Below are 21,306 nucleotides of genomic sequence, written 5' to 3' on the forward strand. Positions count from 1 at the left end.
TTTGCAAAAAAACAAGCCCTCATACTTTTTTGTCAATGGAAAATAATGGATCTTTGAAGAAGGGAAGGTAAAAGCTAAAGCACATGAAGGAAAAGATGGCCGGTCCTAAAGGGGTTAATTTGAAAAGAAATTGGGAAAAAATATCAAAAACTGTGGCAAAGAAAAAATTGTGGAATTGTCCATAGCAACAGAAATCTGACTGGTTGCTATGGGCATTTTTCTTTGGATAAGTTTTGAGATCTATTACTCATTTATCCAAAATATCCTTTTTGCCCACTGCATCCAATCAGGGCTAAACTTTAGTTTCCGAAACTGCTGTGGAAAAATGAAAGCTGAGCTCTGATTGGTTGCTAAGGACAAGTTTTGATAAACGAGGCCTAAAAGGCCTAGAAAATACGATTCTTGGTGATAATATGGCGCGTGTGACAGGGGAGGGCCTGGTTCTTACCAGGAATGGGGCGCAGGTGAAAACGAACAGGGACACGGAGAACAGATAGGCGAAGTGTAACATATCCTTCAACTCCTTCTCACGAATTCCCTGCACCTGTTTCTCAAACGAAGATTCCCACGCGTACAACTTCAAGATCTAGAACAAAAAGACATGACGTAAAAATAAATAAACATGGCCGCCGTGACGGAGGAGAGCAAACACAGGCACAAAGCAGCTAAGCCGGATATTAGGAATCCTCACTTTTATGCCGTTCAGAATTTCGTTCATTATTTTCAGCCGTTTATCTTTGTTTTTCATGTTTTTCATCTGCAAAATATAAGAGCGTACATTGACTTCATGTGTAAGCAGAGCAGCCATTGAACCTAGCATTGGTCCCGTCCTCAAAGAAAGAACAAGTGAAGCCCTCCCATGGGGTAAAATTTGATGATTTGGGGAAATGTTTAGATGTTCTGTTCTAAAAAAAAAATAAATAAATAAAACTTCCTCAACTAACAGCCCTTGAACACATAATAGTGGCAGCCATAATCCCCCCGATAACAATGCCCCCATGGCCCCATACCAGGACAGCCACAATGTCACACAGTAGTGACAGCCAGAATATCCCTATAAGATGACAGCTACAATGACCCATAACAAAACAGCCATAGTCTCTCCATAATAAGATCATCACAGTGTCCCCATAACATTGACGGCCACAGTGTCTGTTATGTAGGCAATCCAGTGACACAGTGTGCCAGCAATCAGAGCACATACAGTGATTTGATAATAACCCAAAAACAATAGAACGAGCTCTGAGACGTGGAATCTCTGTAGACCGCAATACCTGAACCTATCCTAAACACAACTAAAGGCAGCTGTGGATTGCGCCTGTCACTACCTATGCAACTAGGCACAGCCTGAGGAGCTAACTAGCCTGAAGATAGAAAAACAAGCCTGACTTGCCTCAGAGAAATACCCCAAAGGAAAAGGCAGCCCCCCACATATAATGACTGTTACCAAGATCAAAAGACAAACGTAGTGATGAAATAGATTCAGCAAAGTGAGGCCCGATATTCTAGATAGAGCGAGGATAGCAAAGAGAACTTTGCAGTCTACAAAAAACCCTAAAGCAAAAAACCACGCAAAGGGGGCAAAAAGACCCACTGTGCCGAACTAACGGCACGGCGGTGCACCCTTTGCGTCTCAGAGCTTCCAGCAAAAACGAATAGACAAGCTGGACAGAAAAAGTAGCAACAAAAGCAAAGAAACACTTATCTAAGCAGAGCAGCAGGCCACAGGAAAGATCCAGAAGCTCAGGTCCAACACTGGAACATTGACAAGGAGCAAGGAAGACAGAATCAGGTGGAGTTAAATAACAAAGCAGCCAACGAGCTCACCAGAACACCTGAGGGAGGAAGCTCAGAAGCTGCAGTACCACTTGTGACCACAGGAGTGAATTCAGCCACAGAATTCACAACAGTACCCCCCCCTTGAGGAGGGGTCACCGAACCCTCACCAGAGCCCCCAGGCCGACCAGGATGAGCCACATGAAAGGCACGAACAAGATCTGGAGCGTGGACATCAGAGGCAAAAACCCAGGAATTATCTTCCAGAGCATAACCCTTCCATTTAACCAGATACTGGAGTTTCCGTCTAGAAACACGAGAATCCAAAATTTTCTCCACAATATACTCCAATTCCCCCTCCACCAAAACCGGGGCAGGAGGTTCAACAGATGGAACCATAGGTGCCACGTATCTCCGCAACAACGACCTATGGAATACATTATGTATGGAAAAGGAGTCTGGGAGGGTCAGACGAAAAGACACAGGATTGAGAATCTCAGAAATCCTATACGGACCAATAAAACGAGGTTTAAATTTAGGAGAGGAAACCTTCATAGGAATATGACGAGAAGATAACCAAACCAGATCCCCAACACGAAGTCGGGGACCCACACGGCGTCTGCGATTAGCGAAAAGTTGAGCCTTCTCCTGGGACAAGGCCAAATTGTCCACTACCTGAGTCCAGATCTGCTGCAACCTGTCCACCACAGAATCCACACCAGGACAGTCCGAAGACTCAACCTGTCCTGAAGAGAAACGAGGATGGAACCCAGAATTGCAGAAAAATGGAGAGACCAAGGTAGCCGAGCTGGCCCGATTATTAAGGGCGAACTCAGCCAACGGCAAAAAGGACACCCAATCATCCTGGTCTGCAGAAACAAAACATCTCAGATATGTCTCCAAGGTCTGATTGGTTCGTTCGGTCTGGCCATTAGTCTGAGGATGGAAAGCCGAGGAAAAAGACAGGTCAATGCCCATCCTGCCACAAAAGGCTCGCCAAAACCTCGAAACAAACTGGGAACCTCTGTCAGAAACAATATTCTCAGGAATGCCATGCAAACGAACCACATGCTGGAAGAACAAAGGCACCAAATCAGAGGAGGAAGGCAATTTAACCAAGGGCACCAGATGGACCATTTTAGAAAAGCGATCACAGACCACCCAAATTACTGACTTCTTTTGAGAAACGGGAAGGTCAGAAATGAAATCCATCGAAATATGTGTCCAAGGCCTCTTTGGGACCGGCAAGGGCAAAAGCAACCCACTGGCACGTGAACAGCAGGGCTTAGCCCTAGCACAAATCCCACAGGACTGCACAAAAGTACGTACATCCCGTGACAGAGATGGCCACCAGAAGGATCTAGCCACTAACTCTCAGGTACCAAATATTCCAGGATGACCAGCCAACACCGAACAATGAAGTTCAGAGATAACTTTAGTAGTCCACCTATCAGGGACGAACAGTTTCTCCGCCGGACAACGATCAGGTTTATTCGCCTGAAATTTTTGCAACACTCGCCGCAAATCAGGGGAGATGGCAGACACAATGACTCCTTCCTTGAGGATACTCGCCGGCTCAGATGAACCCGGAGAGTCGGGCACAAAACTCCTAGACAGAGCATCCGCCTTCACATTTTTAGAGCCCGGAAGGTACGAAATCACAAAATCGAAGCGGGCAAAAAATAACGACCAACGGGCCTGTCTAGGATTCAAGCGCTTGGCAGACTCGAGATAAGTAAGGTTCTTATGATCAGTCAATACCACCACGCGATGCTTAGCTCCTTCAAGCCAATGACGCCATTCCTCGAATGCCCACTTCATGGCCAGCAACTCTCGGTTGCCCACATCATAATTACGCTCAGCAGCCGAAAACTTCCTGGAAAAGAAAGCACATGGTTTCAACACTGAGCAACCAGAACCTCTCTGTGACAAAACCGCCCCTGCTCCAATCTCAGAAGCATCAACCTCGACCTGGAACGGAAGAGAAACATCTGGCTGACACAACACAGGGGCAGAACAAAAACGATGCTTCAACTCCTGAAAAGCTTCCACAGCAGCAGAAGACCAATTAACCAAATCAGCACCCTTCTTGGTCAAATCGGTCAATGGTTTGGCAATGCTAGAAAAATTACAGATGAAGCGACGATAAAAATTAGGAAAGCCCAGGAATTTTTGCAGACTTTTCAGAGATGTCGGCTGAGTCCAATCCTGGATGGCTTGGACCTTAACCGGGTCCATCTCGATAGTAGAAGGGGAAAAGATGAACCCCAAAAATGAAACTTTCTGCACACCGAAGAGACACTTTGATCCCTTCACAAACAAAGAATTAGCACGCAGGACCTGGAAAACCATTCTGACCTGCTTCACATGAGAGTCCCAATCATCTGAGAAGATCAAAATGTCATCCAAGTAAACAATCAGGAATTTATCCAGATACTCACGGAAGATGTCATGCATAAAAGACTGAAACACAGATGGAGCATTGGCAAGTCCGAACGGCATCACAAGATACTCAAAATGACCCTCGGGCGTATTAAATGCAGTTTTCCATTCATCTCCTTGCCTGATTCTCACCAGATTATACGCACCACGAAGATCTATCTTAGTGAACCAACTAGCCCCCTTAATCCGAGCAAACAAGTCAGATAACAATGGCAAGGGATACTGAAATTTAACAGTGATCTTATTAAGAAGGCGGTAATCAATACATGGTCTCAGCGAACCATCCTTCTTGGCTACAAAAAAGAACCCTGCTCCCAGTGGTGATGACGATGGGCGAATATGTCCCTTCTCCAGGGATTCCTTCACATAACTGCGCATAGCGGAGTGTTCAGGCACAGATAAATTAAATAATCGACCTTTAGGGAATTTACTACCAGGAATCAAATTGATAGCACAATCACAATCCCTATGCGGAGGTAGGGCATCGGACTTGGGCTCTTCAAATACATCCTGATAATCAGACAAGAACTCTGGGACCTCAGAAGGAGTGGATGACGAAATAGACAAAAATGGAACATCACCATGTACCCCCTGACAACCCCAGCTGGATACCGACATAGAGTTCCAATCCAATACTGGATTATGGGTTTGCAGCCATGGCAACCCCAACACGACCACATCATGCAGATTATGTAGCACCAGAAAGCGAATAACTTCCTTATGTGCAGGAGCCATGCACATGGTCAGCTGGGTCCAGTACTGAGGTTTATTCTTGGCCAAAGGTGTAGCATCAATTCCTCTCAACGGAATAGGACACCGCAAAGGCTCCAAGAAAAACCCACAACGTTTAGCATAATCCAAATCCATCAGATTCAGGGCAGCGCCTGAATCCACAAACGCCATGACAGAATACGATGACAAAGAGCATATCAAGGTAATGGACAGAAGGAATTTGGATTGTACAGTACCAATGGTGGCAGACCTATCGAACCGCTTAGTGCGCTTAGGACAATCAGAAATAGCATGAGTGGAATCACCACAGTAGAAACACAGACCATTCAGACGTCTGTGTTCTTGCCGTTCAACTCTGGTCATAGTCCTATCGCACTGCATAGGCTCAGGTTTAATCTTAGACAATACCGCCAAATGGTGCACAGATTTACGCTCGCGCAAGCGTCGACCGATCTGAATGGCCAAAGACATAGACTCATTCAAACCAGCAGGCATAGGAAAACCCACCATGACATCCTTAAGAGCCTCAGAGAGACCCTTTCTGAACAAAGCTGCCAGCGCAGATTCATTCCACAGAGTGAGTACAGACCACTTCCTAAATTTCTGACAATATACTTCTATATCATCCTGAGCCTGACAAAGAGCCAGCAAATTTTTCTCAGCCTGATCCACTGAATTAGGCTCATCGTAAAGCAATCCGAGCGCCAGGAAAAACGCATTTACATTACTCAATGCAGGGTCTCCTGGCGCAAGAGAAAATGCCCAGTCCTGAGGGTCGCCGCGCAAAAAAGAAATAATAATCAAAACCTGTTGAATAGGATTACCAGAAGAATGAGGTTTCAAGGCCAGAAATAGCTTACAATTATTTTTGAAATTAAGAAACTTAGTTCTATCACCAAAAAACAAATCAGGAATAGGAATTCTTGGTTCTAACATAGATTTCTGATCAATAGTATCTTGAATCCTTTGTACATTTGTAACGAGATTATCCATTGAAGAGCACAGACCCTGAATATCCATGTCCACACCTGTGTCCTGAAACACCCAAATGTCTAGGGGAAAAAAAAGACTGAACACAGAGCTGAGAAAAAAAAATGATGTCAGAACTTCTTTTTTCCCTCTATTGAGAATCATTAGATTGGCTCCTTGTACTGTTATGTAGGCAATCCAGTGACACAGTGTGCCATCAATCAGAGCACATACAGTGATTTGATAATAACCCAAAAACAATAGAACGAGCTCTGAGACGTGGAATCTCTGTAGACCGCAATACCTGAACCTATCCTAAACACAACTAAAGGCAGCTGTGGATTGCGCCTGTCACTACCTATGCAACTAGGCACTAGTGATGGGAAATCTAGTTCATTTTGGTGATTAGTTCACCACTGAAAAGATTAGTTCAAAAGATTAGTTCATTTAGTTCAGTATTTCTCTGGATTCTGCTGAGAAGAGATGGATCAGTTCTAGTTCGTTACACAGAAGCTGTGGCTCCTAGGATGAGTTATAGTTTTGTTAAAATGATCAGAAATATGTAATGATCAGATGTATTAACTAACAAACTCTTATTAAAGGGGTACTCAGTCTGGAGAAAAAAAATTCAAAAGTTATTTATTCAAGTTAGTAATTTCTTTTTTTTCTTTGTGAAATATTTATTATTATTAATATTATTTAAATGGCGTGACAGATTGCGCACAGAACCGCAAGCTACACTTATCACATTTGAGCAGTAGGAACATTTTGCTTTCTTCTGATCTCCACTAAGGCTATGTTCACATTAGTGTTTTGCGTGTTTGCGTCGGGTGACGCTGCGGCGACACATGCGCCATGCGCCCCTATATTTAACATGGGGGACGCATGGACATGCGTTGTGCGACGCATGCGTTTTTTTTTTCCGCAAGCGTCGGGCGCAGAAAACGCAACAAGTTGCATTTTTCTTGCGTCCAAATTTTGGCAAAAAAGGACGCATGCGTCGCAAAATGCAGCGTTTTTGCGTGCGTTTTGGTGCGTTTTTATGTGCGTTGCGTCGCCGACGCAGCGGCGCACAACGCAAATGTGAACGTAGCCACTGCAATAGGTGGCAAATGGAAGAGATGTGGTGAAACTACACAGAACTACAGATTTACCAAGCTGCCGCACAGTAAATGGATCTTTTGCTGCCCATAGCAACCAATCACAGCTCAGATTTCACTTGGCAGAGCACTGCATTACTGCAGTATCAGAAAGCTGACCTGTAATTGGTTGCTATGGGGCAAAGAAAATCTTTCTATTAGGCTACGTTCAGACTAGCGTTGTGCGCCGCTGCATCGGCGACGCGACGCACAATGCACCGAAAAACGCGTGCAAACGCACACAAAAACGCTGCGTTTTTCGACGCGTGCGTCGTTTTTTGACGAAAATCGGACGCAAGAAAAATGCAACTTGTTGCGTTTTCTTGGTCCGACGCTAGCGTCAAAAAAGACGCACGTGTCGGAAAACGCAACAAGCAAAAACGCATGCGTCCCCCATGTTAAACATAGGGGCGCATGACGCGTGCATCGCCGCTGCGTCGCCCGACGCTAGCGCGACGCACACTAGCCGAACGCTAGTGTGAAAGTAGCCTTAGACAACCTGATAATTCTCCACCCTATCCTGGGAGGAGCTGATAGGGAATGCATCATGTCATGTGACCTGTGAACTAAATGAACTAAATGAACTATATGAACTGCTGAACTAGATGTTCTGTTGAGGCTGATCCTCTACAGGAGGCGGATCTTATCACAAAGACTGGTGAGGGGCATGAACCACAGCACAGAAACACTCTCTCTCATACACACATGATCTGTGTCCGTCTACTGTACAATTTCAGTTTGTATTATTACTATTATGTTTGTATTTACTATTTGATGTGTGGTATAGTGTTTTACTACCTTCTTTTCCAGCATCAGGAGCTATAAAGAGCAAGTGTGAGAGCAGGGATCTTCAGTGTGAGGAGCTGTATGAGGGATCACTCTCTGTCTCCTCCCACTTGCTGTTTAGTTCATAATGAACTAATCTCTGTCAGGATGGTGAACTAGATGAACGAGTTCACTCTGAAGATTAGTTCATTTTGAACTACTCACTCACGAACTACCCATCACTACTAGGCACAGCCTGAGGAGCTGACTAGCCTGAAGATAGAAAAACAAGCCTGACTTGCCTCAGAGAAATACCCCAAAGGAAAAGGCAGCCCCCCACATATAATGACTGTTAGCAAGATGAAAAGACAAACGTAGGGATGAAATAGATTCAGCAAAGTGAGGCCCGATATTCTAGATAGAGCGAGGATAGCAAAGAGAGCTTTGCAGTGTACAAAAAACCCTAAAGCAAAAAACCACGCAAAGGGGGCAAAAAGACCCACCGTGCCGAACTAACGGCACGGCGGTACACCCTTTGCGTCTCAGAGCTTCCAGCAAAAACGAATAGACAAGCTGGACAGAAAAAGTAGCAACAAAAGCAAAGAAACACTTATCTAAGCAGAGCAGCAGGCCACAGGAAAGATCCAGAAGCTCAGGTCCAACACTGGAACATTGACAAGGAGCAAGGAAGACAGAATCAGGTGGAGTTAAATAACAAAGCAGCCAACGAGCTCACCAGAACACCTGAGGGAGGAAGCTCAGAGGCTGCAGTACCACTTGTGACCACAGGAGTGAATTCAGCCACAGAATTCACAACAAGTGTCCCCATAACAGGATACCCACAGTTTTCCCATTACAGGACGACCTCAGTGTTCCCATAAAAGGACAGCCAAAGTGTCCCCATAACCAAACAGACACAGTGTGTCCCATATTAGTGACAGCCACAGTATCCCCATAACAATGGCATTCACATTCCCCCATAAAAATGACAGCTACAGTGTCAGCATAACAGTAGTAGCCACAGTGTCCCCATAACAGGACTGCCACAGGGTCCCCATAACAGGACAGCCACAGTGTGAACATAACAGGACAACCACAGTGTCCACATAACAGGACAGAACAGTCTCCCCATAACAGGACAGCCACAGTGTCCCCATAACAGGTCAGCCACAGGGTCCCCATAATAGGTCTGCCACAGGGTCCCCATAACAGGACAGCCACAGTGTGAACATAACAGGACAACCACAGTGTCCACATAAGAGGACAGAACAGTCTCCCCATAACAGGACAGCCACAGTGTCCCCATAACAGGTCAGCCACAGGGTCCCCAGAACAGAGCATGCCACAGGGTCCCCTTAATAGGACAGCCACAGGATCCCCATAACAGGACAGCCACAGTGTCCTCATAACAGGCCAACCACAGTGTGCTTATGTGCTTATAACAGGACAGCCACAGTGTCCCCATAACAGGACAGCCACAGTGTCCCCATAATAGGAATGCCACAGGGTCCCCATAACAGGACAGCCACAGTGTGAACATAACAGGACAGCCACAGTGTCCACATAACAGGACAGAACAGTCTCCCCACAACAGGACAGCCATAGTGTCCCCATAACAGGTCAGCCACAGGGTCCCCAGAACAGGACAGCCACAGGGTCCCCATAACAGGTCAGCCACAGGGTCCCCATAACAGGACAGCCACAGTGTGAACATAACAGGACAGCCACAGTGTCCTCATAACAGGCCAACCACAGTGTGCTTATGTGCTTATAACAGGACAGCCACAGTGTCCCCATAACAAGACAGCCACAGTGTCCCCATAACAGGACAGCCACAGGGTCCCCATAACAGTAGCAGTTAGTGTCACTAAACTATTAATAATAACATTACCCCACAAAGTAGTGATAGCAGCAGTGCAGCCTTCCAATGTGCTATGCCCCCTTTTAAAGTACCAGACACAGTGCCCCTTCTCTTGCATGGGAGACATATTTGGGACTTTATTTTCTGCATGTGAACACTAACTACCAGGAAGCAGGAGCAGATGCAAATTGGGCAATCCCCAAGGAAAACCTTCACTTCTGAAGTCTGGCGGTGCCGGTATATACCGGGACTTTGAGCTTGCATGACATAGGACCTGCAACATTAGCAAACGTTGGAGTAGGCCAATTTGAAGGTCATGGCTCCCTTCTACAGGGCAACTTTTTTGTGCATCAGTTGCAAGTCTGGATTTTGCACCATTTCCCCCCTGTTTCTGGCAGTAGCTGGGGGTCTCACCTGGAAGGACTTTGATTTAGTAGCTAGGATGGCGTTGATTGGTATCAAGAGGAGCATTACTCCAAACCCTGCCATGACTGATGGTCCCAGCTCTTCCCACAGGAATACGATAGAGATAGCGATCTGCAGCGGCGACGACCAAATGAGATGAATGAAATTGGTCAGATCCATGAATTTCTGTGCATCCGCAGACATCAGGTTAACGGTCTCCCCCACTGTTGATTCCTTACGGATGGCATTCGAGACAGTCAAAGCCTAAAGGGATTTAAAAAAATGTTTTACACCAAGATTTCCATATGGGTACTATAACAAATGCTGTCAGAGTGGAAACAGAAGAAATGCAGCTATGGACCGTTTTATGCCATCTAGGGTTGCCGCTCAGCGACCGCTATTACTGGCACCAGATTGTGGACCTTCTAGAATGTTGGCAATGTATACTCACTTTTTTGTACACCGCCGCTGTCAGTGTTGTACGGACCCTCATTCCCAAAACGAAGCAGCCCTGAAAGTACTGCTGCAGACACAAGGACTGGATTAACGCTGTCACGAGCAGCAAGATGGCATAAAAAAATCCCTTCCATTGATACTCATTAGGGTTGGATGTGAACGAGACCATCAGTCTGCAAATCAACGACATGAACATTAAAGGACTATAAAACTGACAGTTTATTCTACCACTATTGGATCTTGGAGGGTCTGGCTCCTGGCCCCCCATACTTTCCCGGTCCCTTATATTGATTATTTAAAAAATCCTGTAAGCAGTATAATTCCAGAAAAAAACATTCTCATCAAGTACAGAGTCTCCAGCAATTCCGTAATATATTATTATTGTTGGAATCACTCTTTTGGGGGCCATTTTAATTGCAAAAAGAAAGCTGCTGTAGATTTAAAGGGAACCCGTCAGCCTGGAAATGCAGTGCAATCTGCCAGCATCAGGTTATAGAGCAGGAAAAGCTGAACAGATTGATATATAGTTTTCTTGGAAAAGACGCAGCATAACTTGTATTTTACTGCTCTTTCTGTGCACTCAGGTCCAGTAGGCGGAACTAATCAGTGATTGATTGCTTTTCCTGTGTGAGCATACAGATATGGCTGTCAATCACTGATTAGTACCGCCCACTGGACTCAGAGCACAGAAAGAGAAGGGATTTCATTGAGTAAAATACAAGTTATGCTGCGTCTTTTCCCATAAAACTATATATTATTTTGTTCAGCTCCTACTCCTCTATAGCATGCAGCTGACAGATAGCTACGGATTTCGTACCTGACAGGTGCCCTTTAAAGGGGTTGTCCATGGTTAGAGAAAAAGAGTCTGCTGATTTTAAAGGAAGAGGACCACCCTTATCCATGGATTGTCCTTGGTATTGCCATTTAGCCTGATACCTCTCACTGCAATACCAGACACAGGTCATGTAAAGAGTTTTGCTGTTCTTAGGAAAAAAACTAAACCCCAGTTTTCTTCACAGCCCCTTTAAATATTTCTGTGGCTGTTAGTAATGGTGGAATAGGGAAATAAATCTTACTTTAAGACTTGGGGGCTGACGAATACCAGGAGGTCATGAATGAGTTTGAAGAAAGCTGACTTTAGGAGGATATTAGAGAATGTTTTAATTAGGGTCTTCAATAGCCAGGACTTGGGGTAATCCTTAGACGTTCCAGATATGGATTCTTTCTTTTCTTTCTTCTTTTCTTCCTAGAACAAGGAATAAAATTAAGATAATGAAGCAGGAATCTAAAATTTAGGGGATTATTTAGAATTAGAAACGATATGCCTCTTTTACCCCCTAAACAGCGCCACACATGTCCAGAGGTTGTGTTTGGTATTACAGTTGAGCCCCATTTTGCTTCCATGGAGCTTATGCGGCAATAACGTATAATAAAAGGGATAATTACTTAAATTCATATGGGTATTAAGAGCCCATGTCATTCTTACATTTGCACCTTTTGTGATGTTTTTCATTTGCGCATTTATCTTTTTTTAAATTTCGCCTTTTTGAAAGACAATTTTATAGGTGTTTGCGTGTTGTGGTGGAGATTTGAGGTTTCCAGATTCATTCGTTGCGACTTTTTTTTTTTTTTAAATTGTAAACATTTTGTACATATATACTCCCTCCCTCGAGTGATTTTCTGTACTTTTAATTTTTTTTTTGTATTTAATTTTTTTTGCTCAAATTTTGTGACGTATTAGCAGAACATGTGACTTTTTATGCCATATATACAAAAAGTCACAATAATAGTTAAAAATAAAGATAAATAGCATTTTTTATTTGCACAAAATTTAGGAACAACATGTCTCCTCTTGAAAAATTTGCTGCAAATAAGTCAACGAATACCACAAAAAAAGGAAAATAAAGTGATTAAAAAAAAAAAAAAAAAAGCACCTAAATTGATGAATCGGACCCAAAATCTCTATAGATAAAAAGTATCCAGCCCACACAACAAAGAGAATGTTAAGTGAAAAAAAAGGATTTACCGTGACTAATACGTCCTGGCTCCGGGCATTGCTTAGCCCATTCATTTCAATGGCGCCATCCTTCTGTTTCCTCTTATTTCTGCGTTTCTCCAGCTCTTTCCTCGCTTTAGCTACTTCCGCCTTCATAGTTTTATCGAATATTTCATAGGTGTATTTGGTCTGATCTTGCTTGCTCAGTTCAAAGAGATCTTCCATGACTAAAGGTCTCCTGTATCCTTTAAGCACGATTCTGCAAGAAACAGCACGTTAATGGACAACAGAAGGCTCTCATCATTTTCATTTTACAACCATTTTACTGCCCCACTGCATCATAAAAAAGTAGCAACTTTTTAAATGCTCTTGATTAATAAAAAAAATTTCCCGTTTTGTGTATACAGTTCTTATGCCGAGTTATGTGTCTCCATGGTAACATGCTACACACAAATCCTCTTTTTTGCTCACCTTTAGAGAGTAGAAGAAGCGATAAATGGAAGGAAGCAATGCAGAATAGGATTATGGAATCATACTACAAAAGGTTTGTTTGTAGTCTGTTACCATGGAGACATATAGCTCTGCATGAGAGTTCAATACACTAAACAGACTATTTAAAAAGTTGTTTATTTTTTTTTTTATTTTAGAACAATAAATAGAAAACATCTTTGAAAGCATACAATAATTTCAGGGGCTGTGCTAGGTTAGAGAAAAAAAGTTTTATTTCATGAAAAAATGCTATTTTGATCAGTTCTGTATGTCTGATATTAAATTTTTCTCCAGATTAATGGCCTCGGACCTGAAAAATGACACACAAAATTAACATATAGAAAACGTACCTGTCATACCAGCTGAAAGTGATCCTGCTTAGAAAAGATGCCGTTAATTCAGGATTCTAAAAATGATATCAATTTAGATATTTTATTTATAATGTATAATAAAATTACTAAAAAAATAAATAAATAAAATAAAATCAATATTAATTCTACGTAAAAAAAATTCTACAAAAATATTAACTGTATTTTCCAGGAATCCTCGTCCTACTTGATAAACTCCTCTAAAGTGACATCACGTCCTGTGGTCATCTGACCGCGGCGACCAATAGCACAGCATGCACTGGATGAGACGGTCATGTGACGACTGAATGTGATGTCACTTAGGTGGAAGACAAGTCACCGGCTGCGACCTCATTGCAGAGGTTGGGGGAAGGAAAGGCAGAGAAGAATTTTTAATAAATAAATATATTTATTTAAATATATTCATTTAGTTAAAAGCACATTTACATATTTTAAAAAAATTATGGAAAATTCCTTTAATTAATACCAGAGGGTCGTTCTCTCGTTTGGAGATAGGTGGAGTCAGCAATATCTAGGGTGACTCTTTGGTATCCCATTATGAAGTAGCGCAAATCGTAAAATCTTCACTGACTACAGATTTTAACCGTGAATTGAGAATTTTGAAAATAAAATATCTGTCCAGGAGGAGAAAGGAGCCGAATTCTTTAATAAGATATATAACAAAGTTTTTTATTTTATTTTCATGTATACCATTGATTTATAAATAATTAATAAATAAAACAACGGTTACTCTATAAACGTTATTCTCAGTGAGCCCAGGGTAGGCTAGTAAAAAAAAAAAAGATGGTCGTAGCTTCTCTGCACTAGGTACAATCATCTGATCTGTTGGCCTTGAGCACCCAGAGCATGTGTCACACGACCGCTGCAGCCCATCAGTAGCCGCTGATTGGCTGCAGTGTTCACTGCTGGTACTATAGTTCTGTTCCATCCCTGGCTGTGGCCCAGTAGTCTCGCCATCACAATTTATTTGACGTTCAGATCCTTACGTTTCTTGCTTCCAACACATAAACTTCAAGAACTGAGACTCCGATTCATTACCTAATTGGTGCAACTATTGCGGCGCAACTTACGCCTTGCTATGCCCCATATTGCGCAAGGTCTGCCTGCTTTTCAAAAAGTAGTAAAAATGCCAAAATTTGCTAAATTTTGAACAAGCTTAGGGTAAAGTCACACTGGGCGTTTTTTCAGTGTTTTTTTTTTTTTTTCCTTGGTTTTTCTTACGTTTTTTTTGCTGCGGTTTCAGCATGCTAGATTTGTCTCTTGTGCAGCTGATAAAGTTCTACAGAATCAGTTCTATTCTACAGAATCAGGTTTTGGCACAAAAAAAGGCAGCAAAATCTGATAGCTGTAATTTTTGTTTGTTTTTTTCAGGGTTTTTCACCACCCACTTATTTCAATGCAAACGCACCAAAAATGCCGAAAGAAGTGACATGCTCCATTCTGCAAATAAAAAAAAAAAAAAAAAGAAGCAAAGCACAAGATCAAGATGATAAAAAAAAAACAACACAAGATATGCGCAGGAGATTTCTGAACTCTCATAGGCTGTGCTGGTACTGTAAAACGAAGCTGAAAATTTGCATAAAAATAAAAACTAATTAAAAAAAAATCTGCAAAAATGCCCAGTGTGAACTTAGCCTTATGCCAGAATTCTAGTGAAAACACCTTGATTAATTGGCCCTTATTTACTTGCTGGACAATATATCCCACCCAAGGGTGGACATACCATTAGTGAAACAACCGCACAGGGGCCCAAGAGGTCGAGGGGCCACTAGCAGCTCCAAAGTAAGTGACAATTTGCATTAAATTGAGTTTCGGGTTACAAAGGGCTCATATATTGTTCTGGCACAGGGGCCCCATTTTTGTCTGAGTCCGTCCCCTTTAATATGAGTCATTTTCACCAGATGTTATCATTTTTCCTCTAAATGGTTTAACTTTATGGCTTATTGGGTGTATTCACAAATTTCTAAAAAAAAATATCATGCAATCCTGGCACCATCCATTGTTATCATCGCCAGCAAATCTCGCTTCCTACCTTCTTTGTGAGATCGTTGGCTTCTGAGATGGGAGAGATGATGAGACTAACAACCTGAAGACCGAATGAGATGAAGAACAAACAGAAGCGCGGGATGTCCGGAATATCCTCCTGCAAAAAAAAAAAGGGAACCTTATGGGTGACCTTTACGGGTGACGCACATGTCAAGGTCATAGCCAAATAGCACGGTGAAGCCTTTTTGAATTGACCATCCAAGTTCGGCATGAAAAATAGTCTTCTAGAGCGGTGGACTTTTCCCCAAAAAAAGTGTCCGGCACAGATCGGGGTGATCCTGGTCTGGATTTGGGGTGATGTTTCGGAGACGTTTCTTCCTTTATGTTAATACTATGAGCATTATATCAGTGTAAAGTATTTTTTATGGCAATACTGAAGGCCAAGATAATAATTCTGATTACTTACTTTCAGTGCAAGCCGGACAAGAGTCTGAAATGGAAAAATCCCGCAAACAACGGAGAGAAGCCAGAAGATGAAGAGGGCACCAGTGTCTTTCCGGACACAGTACCTTCTGCTATGGTGGATTATTAACACCAAGATCTAAGTGGACAGAAAGATGTTTAATGAGAAGTCGTATTTTAATTGCATAAACGTACGGTAATATGGAAAAGCAGCGCTGCAGCGTAAAGCATGGAGGAGAAAACACTTCCGGGAAAGGTCTTCAAAATATATATATTTTTAAAACATTTAGGGATGACAACTGTACTTGCATTTTTTTAACCTAAAATCAAGAACAGAACATCCATACAGTCCTTACCCATGTGACAGCATGGAGTGAAGGATTAACATAGAGGACCACAGGGAGCAGTTTGTTGGAACTTGAGTGTTCTTCTATATGTTCTGCTATTACGATGCCGATTCCGGCAATGGATGTGCAAAAAAGTAAAAAAGTCAGAATCTGAAAAAGAGGAGGAAACATTCACCTAGTGACAATAAAAATGTTTGAGTGCGTTCATTATAATAATAATAATAATAATTTTATTTATATAGCGCCAACATATTCCGCAGCGCTTTACAAATTATAGAGGGGACTTGTACAGACAATAGACATTACAGCATAACAGAAATACAGTTCAAAACAGATACCAGGAGGAGTGAGGGCCCTGCTCACAAGCTTACAAAGTATGGGGAAAAGGGGAGACACGAGAGGTGGATGGTAACAATTGCTTTAGTTATTCGGACCGGCCATAGTGTAAGGCTCAGGTGTTCATGTAAAGCTGCATGAACCAGTTACCTGCCTAAGTATGTAGCAGTACAGACACAGAGGGCTAATACTGCATAAAGTGTATGAGAACATGATGCGAGGAACCTTTTTTTTTTTTTTTTTATTATTATAAATAGGCCACACAGGGATCGTTAGGTTAATGCATTGAGGCGGTAGGCCAGTCTGAACAAATGAGTTTTTAGGGCACGCTTAAAACTGTGGGGATTGGGGATTAATCGTATTAACCTAGGTAGTGCATTCCAAAGAATCGGCGCAGCACGTGTAAAGTCTTGGAGACGGGAGTGGGAGGTTCTGATTATTGAGGATGCTAACCTGAGGTCATTAGCGGAGCGGAGGGCACGGGTAGGGTGGTAGACTGATACCAGGGAGAAGATGTAGGGTGGTGCTGAGCCATGGAGTGCTTTGTGGATGAGGGTAGTAGTTTTGTACTGGATTCTGGAGTGGATGGGTAGCCAGTGTAATGACTGGCACAGGGTAGAGGCATCGGTGTAACGGTTGGTGAGGAATATGATCCTGGCTGCAGCATTCAGGACAGATTGGAGCGGGGAGAGTTTTGCAAGAGGGAGATCGATTAGTAGAGAGTTACAATAGTCCAGACGAGAATGAATAAGTGAAACAGTAAGAGTTTTTGCAGAGTCGAAATTAAGAAAAGGGCGAATTCTAGAAATGTTTTTGAGATGCAGGTAAGAAGAGCGAGCCAGTGATCGGATGTAGGGGGTGAATGAAAGGTCGGAATCAAGGATGACCCCAAGGCAGCGGGCATGTTGCTTTGGAGTAATGGTGGAACCGCACACGGAGATGGCAATGTCAGGCAAAGGTAGGTTAGTAGAGGGAGAGAACACGAGGAGTTCAGTTTTTGACAGGTTTAGTTTCAGATAGAGGGAGGACATGATGTTAGAGACAGCGGTAAGACAATCACTGGTGTTTTCTAAGTTTTCATTACTTTTATAGGTGGAATAATAACAGGAAGGGGGAAAAGGGGGGAATTACTTTTTTTTTTTACACAAGGGCAGATGGATAAAAAAAATTTTGCAATAAATGAAATCATTTGAATGTTATATTTTATGGTCATTCTCCAGGAAACATCACATTTCTCGACTAACTGCATTGGAACATTACCTTTCACCCCATTTACTAGGAGATGTGCTGCAACACCTATCAATATCAACATGTTAGGGCATGTTAGGTTAGGATATGGGTTGAACTAGATGGACTTAAAGTTTCCTTCAACCTTGAAAACTATGTTATGATGTAATAAATATGGTACTTTTTTTGGGGGGGGGGGGAAAAACCTCTCAGGCCTCATTCAGACGTCCATTTTCACATATGTGTCTAATCTGGGTCTTTCACAGATAAAACGTGTAACCATTATACATCACATCTGTGTGGTCATTTTTTACTGTTTAATGGGATTTTTTCTTCATATGAGAAAAACGGATGCAAATCTGATGGTAAAAATGAACATACAGACCAAAAATGGGTGAAATTCAGATCCAGCACACTGATGAAAATCAACCATTTTTTCACATGCGAGACAAAAAAATGGATGAATGAATTACAAATTTGGAGCTATTTTTAGGGGAAAAACGTCCTTCTAATTCTGAATAACCTTCTGATCTAATTCCCGAAGAGCTCCTATAATGATTGGATTGTTACGCACGATGAGGATTTCAATGTCTTGGGGGACTCACCTGCTTGGCAAGATAAAGCTTAGTCATAGGGGATTTCACTCTGCCTGGTTGACACAAGTTGAGGAGCTGCCAAGGAACACACAGCCAAAAGAAGAGAAGAGGGATCCAAACCAGAACCGTTTGTTCGAAACATATCGGCAAATCTGGATCAGGTCTTTCCAACAGAGAGGAATTCTGTAAAGATAATAAAATAAATCAAGGTTCCAGGGTCAAGAATGACAATAAATGTCTACTCTCCCAAAATGTCCGAGAGCTTTCCGGAAAAAAAGAAAGACTCACAGAAGAGTTCAGGAAAGCAGCACTTAAAGAAGATAAATTTAGGCCGTCCTCAGGCTCCAAATTAAATTTGGGGGAATAGAACTTTTTCATTATTGTATTCCGAGCCATAACTTTTACTTTTTTCCATCCACATGGCCATCTGAGTTACGTAATTTACAGGTCTTGGTTGTGGCCTCTGCACAAGAACAAGGTGAATCATGCAGAGCCAGAGCGTCATTCAGGGACACAGACAGACCTCTATGAAATTGGCACATGAGGGCCGCATCATTCCACTGATCCTCAGTGGATCACTGTCGGAATTTAGTACAGTAGTCCTCAGCAATGCGGCTCCCTGTGTCAGGTTCATGATCCCAGCCTCAGTGACCTGGATTCTGTCGGGTTCATCATAGATAACACCTAAGCAATCAAAGAAGGCATCACCCGAAGACTGTTCTGGGGTTTGTCCAAGTTCAAGGGTCCCCTCCCAATAGGGATATGTCTTTTCCAACCCGCTGGGACTCATCCCCTGAAGATCGGGGTCGTAGAGTAAAATATAGCCTGTAGCCCTACCTAAACACCCTAAACTGTTTTTTCTCCCTCTAAAATGTATCAGGTAGTAGCATTACTGGTTCAAAGGAGGCCAACTGAACGTCATAATGTGCAGACAACACAGTCTCTGCTGGCAGCGAAGAGCTATGAGGAGTTTTCATAAAGCTAAACACCTGACCCTGCAACGTGGACTGTGAAGATTCAAGGTTCTTGTGCTTTTCAGCGAGATCTTGAATCACTTGGGTCAGATTCGCCCATATGATCACCAATCAAGTGAATGGGACCCATGCTGGTGAAAAATAGTAATAGTCAGTTGTAACGTGATGCTGAGATACTACTTATGGCAAGTCGTGAGACAAGGTAGTCTGGAGGTCCGAGGTCAGATACCAGGAGGGCTCGTAGTACAGAGGGGCAAGACAATAGTGTGGTCAAGTCACAGTCTGGGGTCAAATGCCAGGAGGGTATGTGAAGTCAAAGGAATAAGATAAACAGGTAGTCAGAGGCCAAGCTCGGAGTCAGGTACCTGAGGTCAGAGAGCGCCAAGAGCACAATAGTCAATACAAATCCAAGGTCCGGCAACAAGATTAGGAAATTAGACACAGCGCACTGATCACACACTCCACTGAGCAAAACTACATCTGACAATGGTCTGCTGATAGCCAGTCAGCTTAAATAGCTAGTGGATTATCAAGAACGGGAAACACCTAGAGGAAAGCCCTCGGGCTAGGCCAGATTGAGCAGCAGGGCTGTCAATCAAAATACTGAAAGCCCAGCATTCCCCAGCATCAGATTGGATGACTGGGCTGTCCAGCACTCTCCAGATCATAGGGTGGCTGAGATGTCCTTCACAGCGTCCCTAGGACACAGTGTGTGATGAAACCGTGACAACTATTGTCTATATATGTGGCTCTGGCCCCAGAGAAGCACTAAGGTTTGGGTGTGACTGCTCCAACGGCACCCTTTATAGCGCTGTTACTGACCCGTGCATGTCATGATTTAATAATATTTCCATTTCATAACATGCTGGGATATGCCACCACTTTCTGATTCGCGGGTGACCAAGTTATGTGGTCACAATGCTGATATAATAAAACAGTTCCAGCAAAGTTATTCCCCACATATCTGGCATTCCACTGGCTATAAAAGGCACTATACCATGGCCGCAATCACAATGGCCTCAATGTTTCTATGCTTTCTCTGAGATTCTTCCTACTCTCTATAGGTAAAATAATAATTGATCCGTTTCCTATATATGTTCCCCTCCGCTGAGGGTTAGTGTCAGATAGACTGATTCGGAGATCCACTTTACCCCCTGGGGACAGAGACTGATGCGATAGAATCCATTGCAAAACGCGTTGGCACAATGTCAATTCTAAAAAATCAATATAAGTCCAGGAGTGAAATTAACACTTCCTTCAGACTGGAAGATTTTGGGGTAAAATGGCGCAATTCTTCCTATAGGCAAGAATCTTTCAGATAGTGTATCTATCATAAGGAAATCAGCATTTCTGTGCCCAATTTAAGTACCAGTAAGAAGTAAACTTACCCAGAACACAGAGCCGCAGTAGTCGTCCAGAGCCTTGGACATGTTTCAAGGAGGGCAGAGAAGCCCCTTCTGCCGGTAGAGCCTACGTATACTGAGCCTAGGGATTATTAAATCCCTATATATTCCTCATGGTGAATATCAGAGAACTGTTATCACCCTGTGATTCAGCAGGTTAAAAGTCCCCCGCACGCACGGCAGCCTCGCGTCTACTGAAGGGACATCTCAGTTCTTGCAGAGACCTATTGGACTATAGTTGGGTTAAATGTTAACCATTTTCATAAGTGCACAGTTTGTCCCAAAGACTCTTACTAGGCGGATCCCAGTGATATGTGCTCTCAGTCAGGCGTTATTTTCTTGGAATTTACATTTTCTATCATTATTATTGTGGAATCTCTCATCTCCAACTTCAAGCAAGTGATTCTGCTTAATGTAAACTCCAAGACGAGGGTCCTCCAGAAGGGTCATCCTGGGGTACACTGTCCTCACAATCTCATGGTCCATATCGTGAATTACCCTTATGTTTTGGACCTTAATCATTTTGATTTCTTCATTGTGATTTCTCATTTCAAGAATCATAACTTTTTTTTTTTAT

The 21,306-nt window shown here is 42.9% G+C and overlaps 1 protein-coding gene across 1 annotated transcript in view; it reads right to left on the reverse strand.

Annotated features, from left to right (window-relative positions):
• Positions 1-20,925, reverse strand: part of ABCC2 (ATP binding cassette subfamily C member 2) — a 48,746-nt gene extending 27,821 nt beyond the window's left edge. The window contains exons 1-12 of the mRNA XM_069753975.1: positions 20,715-20,925; positions 18,362-18,535; positions 16,203-16,343; positions 15,851-15,985; positions 15,431-15,541; positions 13,381-13,436; positions 12,572-12,800; positions 11,622-11,791; positions 10,541-10,718; positions 10,099-10,353; positions 692-757; positions 449-586 (exon numbers count right to left, since the gene is read on the reverse strand). Of these exons, the coding sequence (XP_069610076.1) occupies positions 449-586; positions 692-757; positions 10,099-10,353; positions 10,541-10,718; positions 11,622-11,791; positions 12,572-12,800; positions 13,381-13,436; positions 15,431-15,541; positions 15,851-15,985; positions 16,203-16,343; positions 18,362-18,535; positions 20,715-20,756 (1,695 nt within the window). The 5' untranslated portion in view covers positions 20,757-20,925. The remainder of the gene's footprint in view (positions 1-448; positions 587-691; positions 758-10,098; positions 10,354-10,540; positions 10,719-11,621; positions 11,792-12,571; positions 12,801-13,380; positions 13,437-15,430; positions 15,542-15,850; positions 15,986-16,202; positions 16,344-18,361; positions 18,536-20,714) is intronic.
• Positions 20,926-21,306: the final 381 nt, after the last annotated feature.

Source organism: Ranitomeya imitator, chromosome 2 (genome assembly GCF_032444005.1).
Source record: "Ranitomeya imitator isolate aRanImi1 chromosome 2, aRanImi1.pri, whole genome shotgun sequence".
In the NCBI taxonomy this organism is placed as follows: domain Eukaryota; kingdom Metazoa; phylum Chordata; class Amphibia; order Anura; family Dendrobatidae; genus Ranitomeya; species Ranitomeya imitator.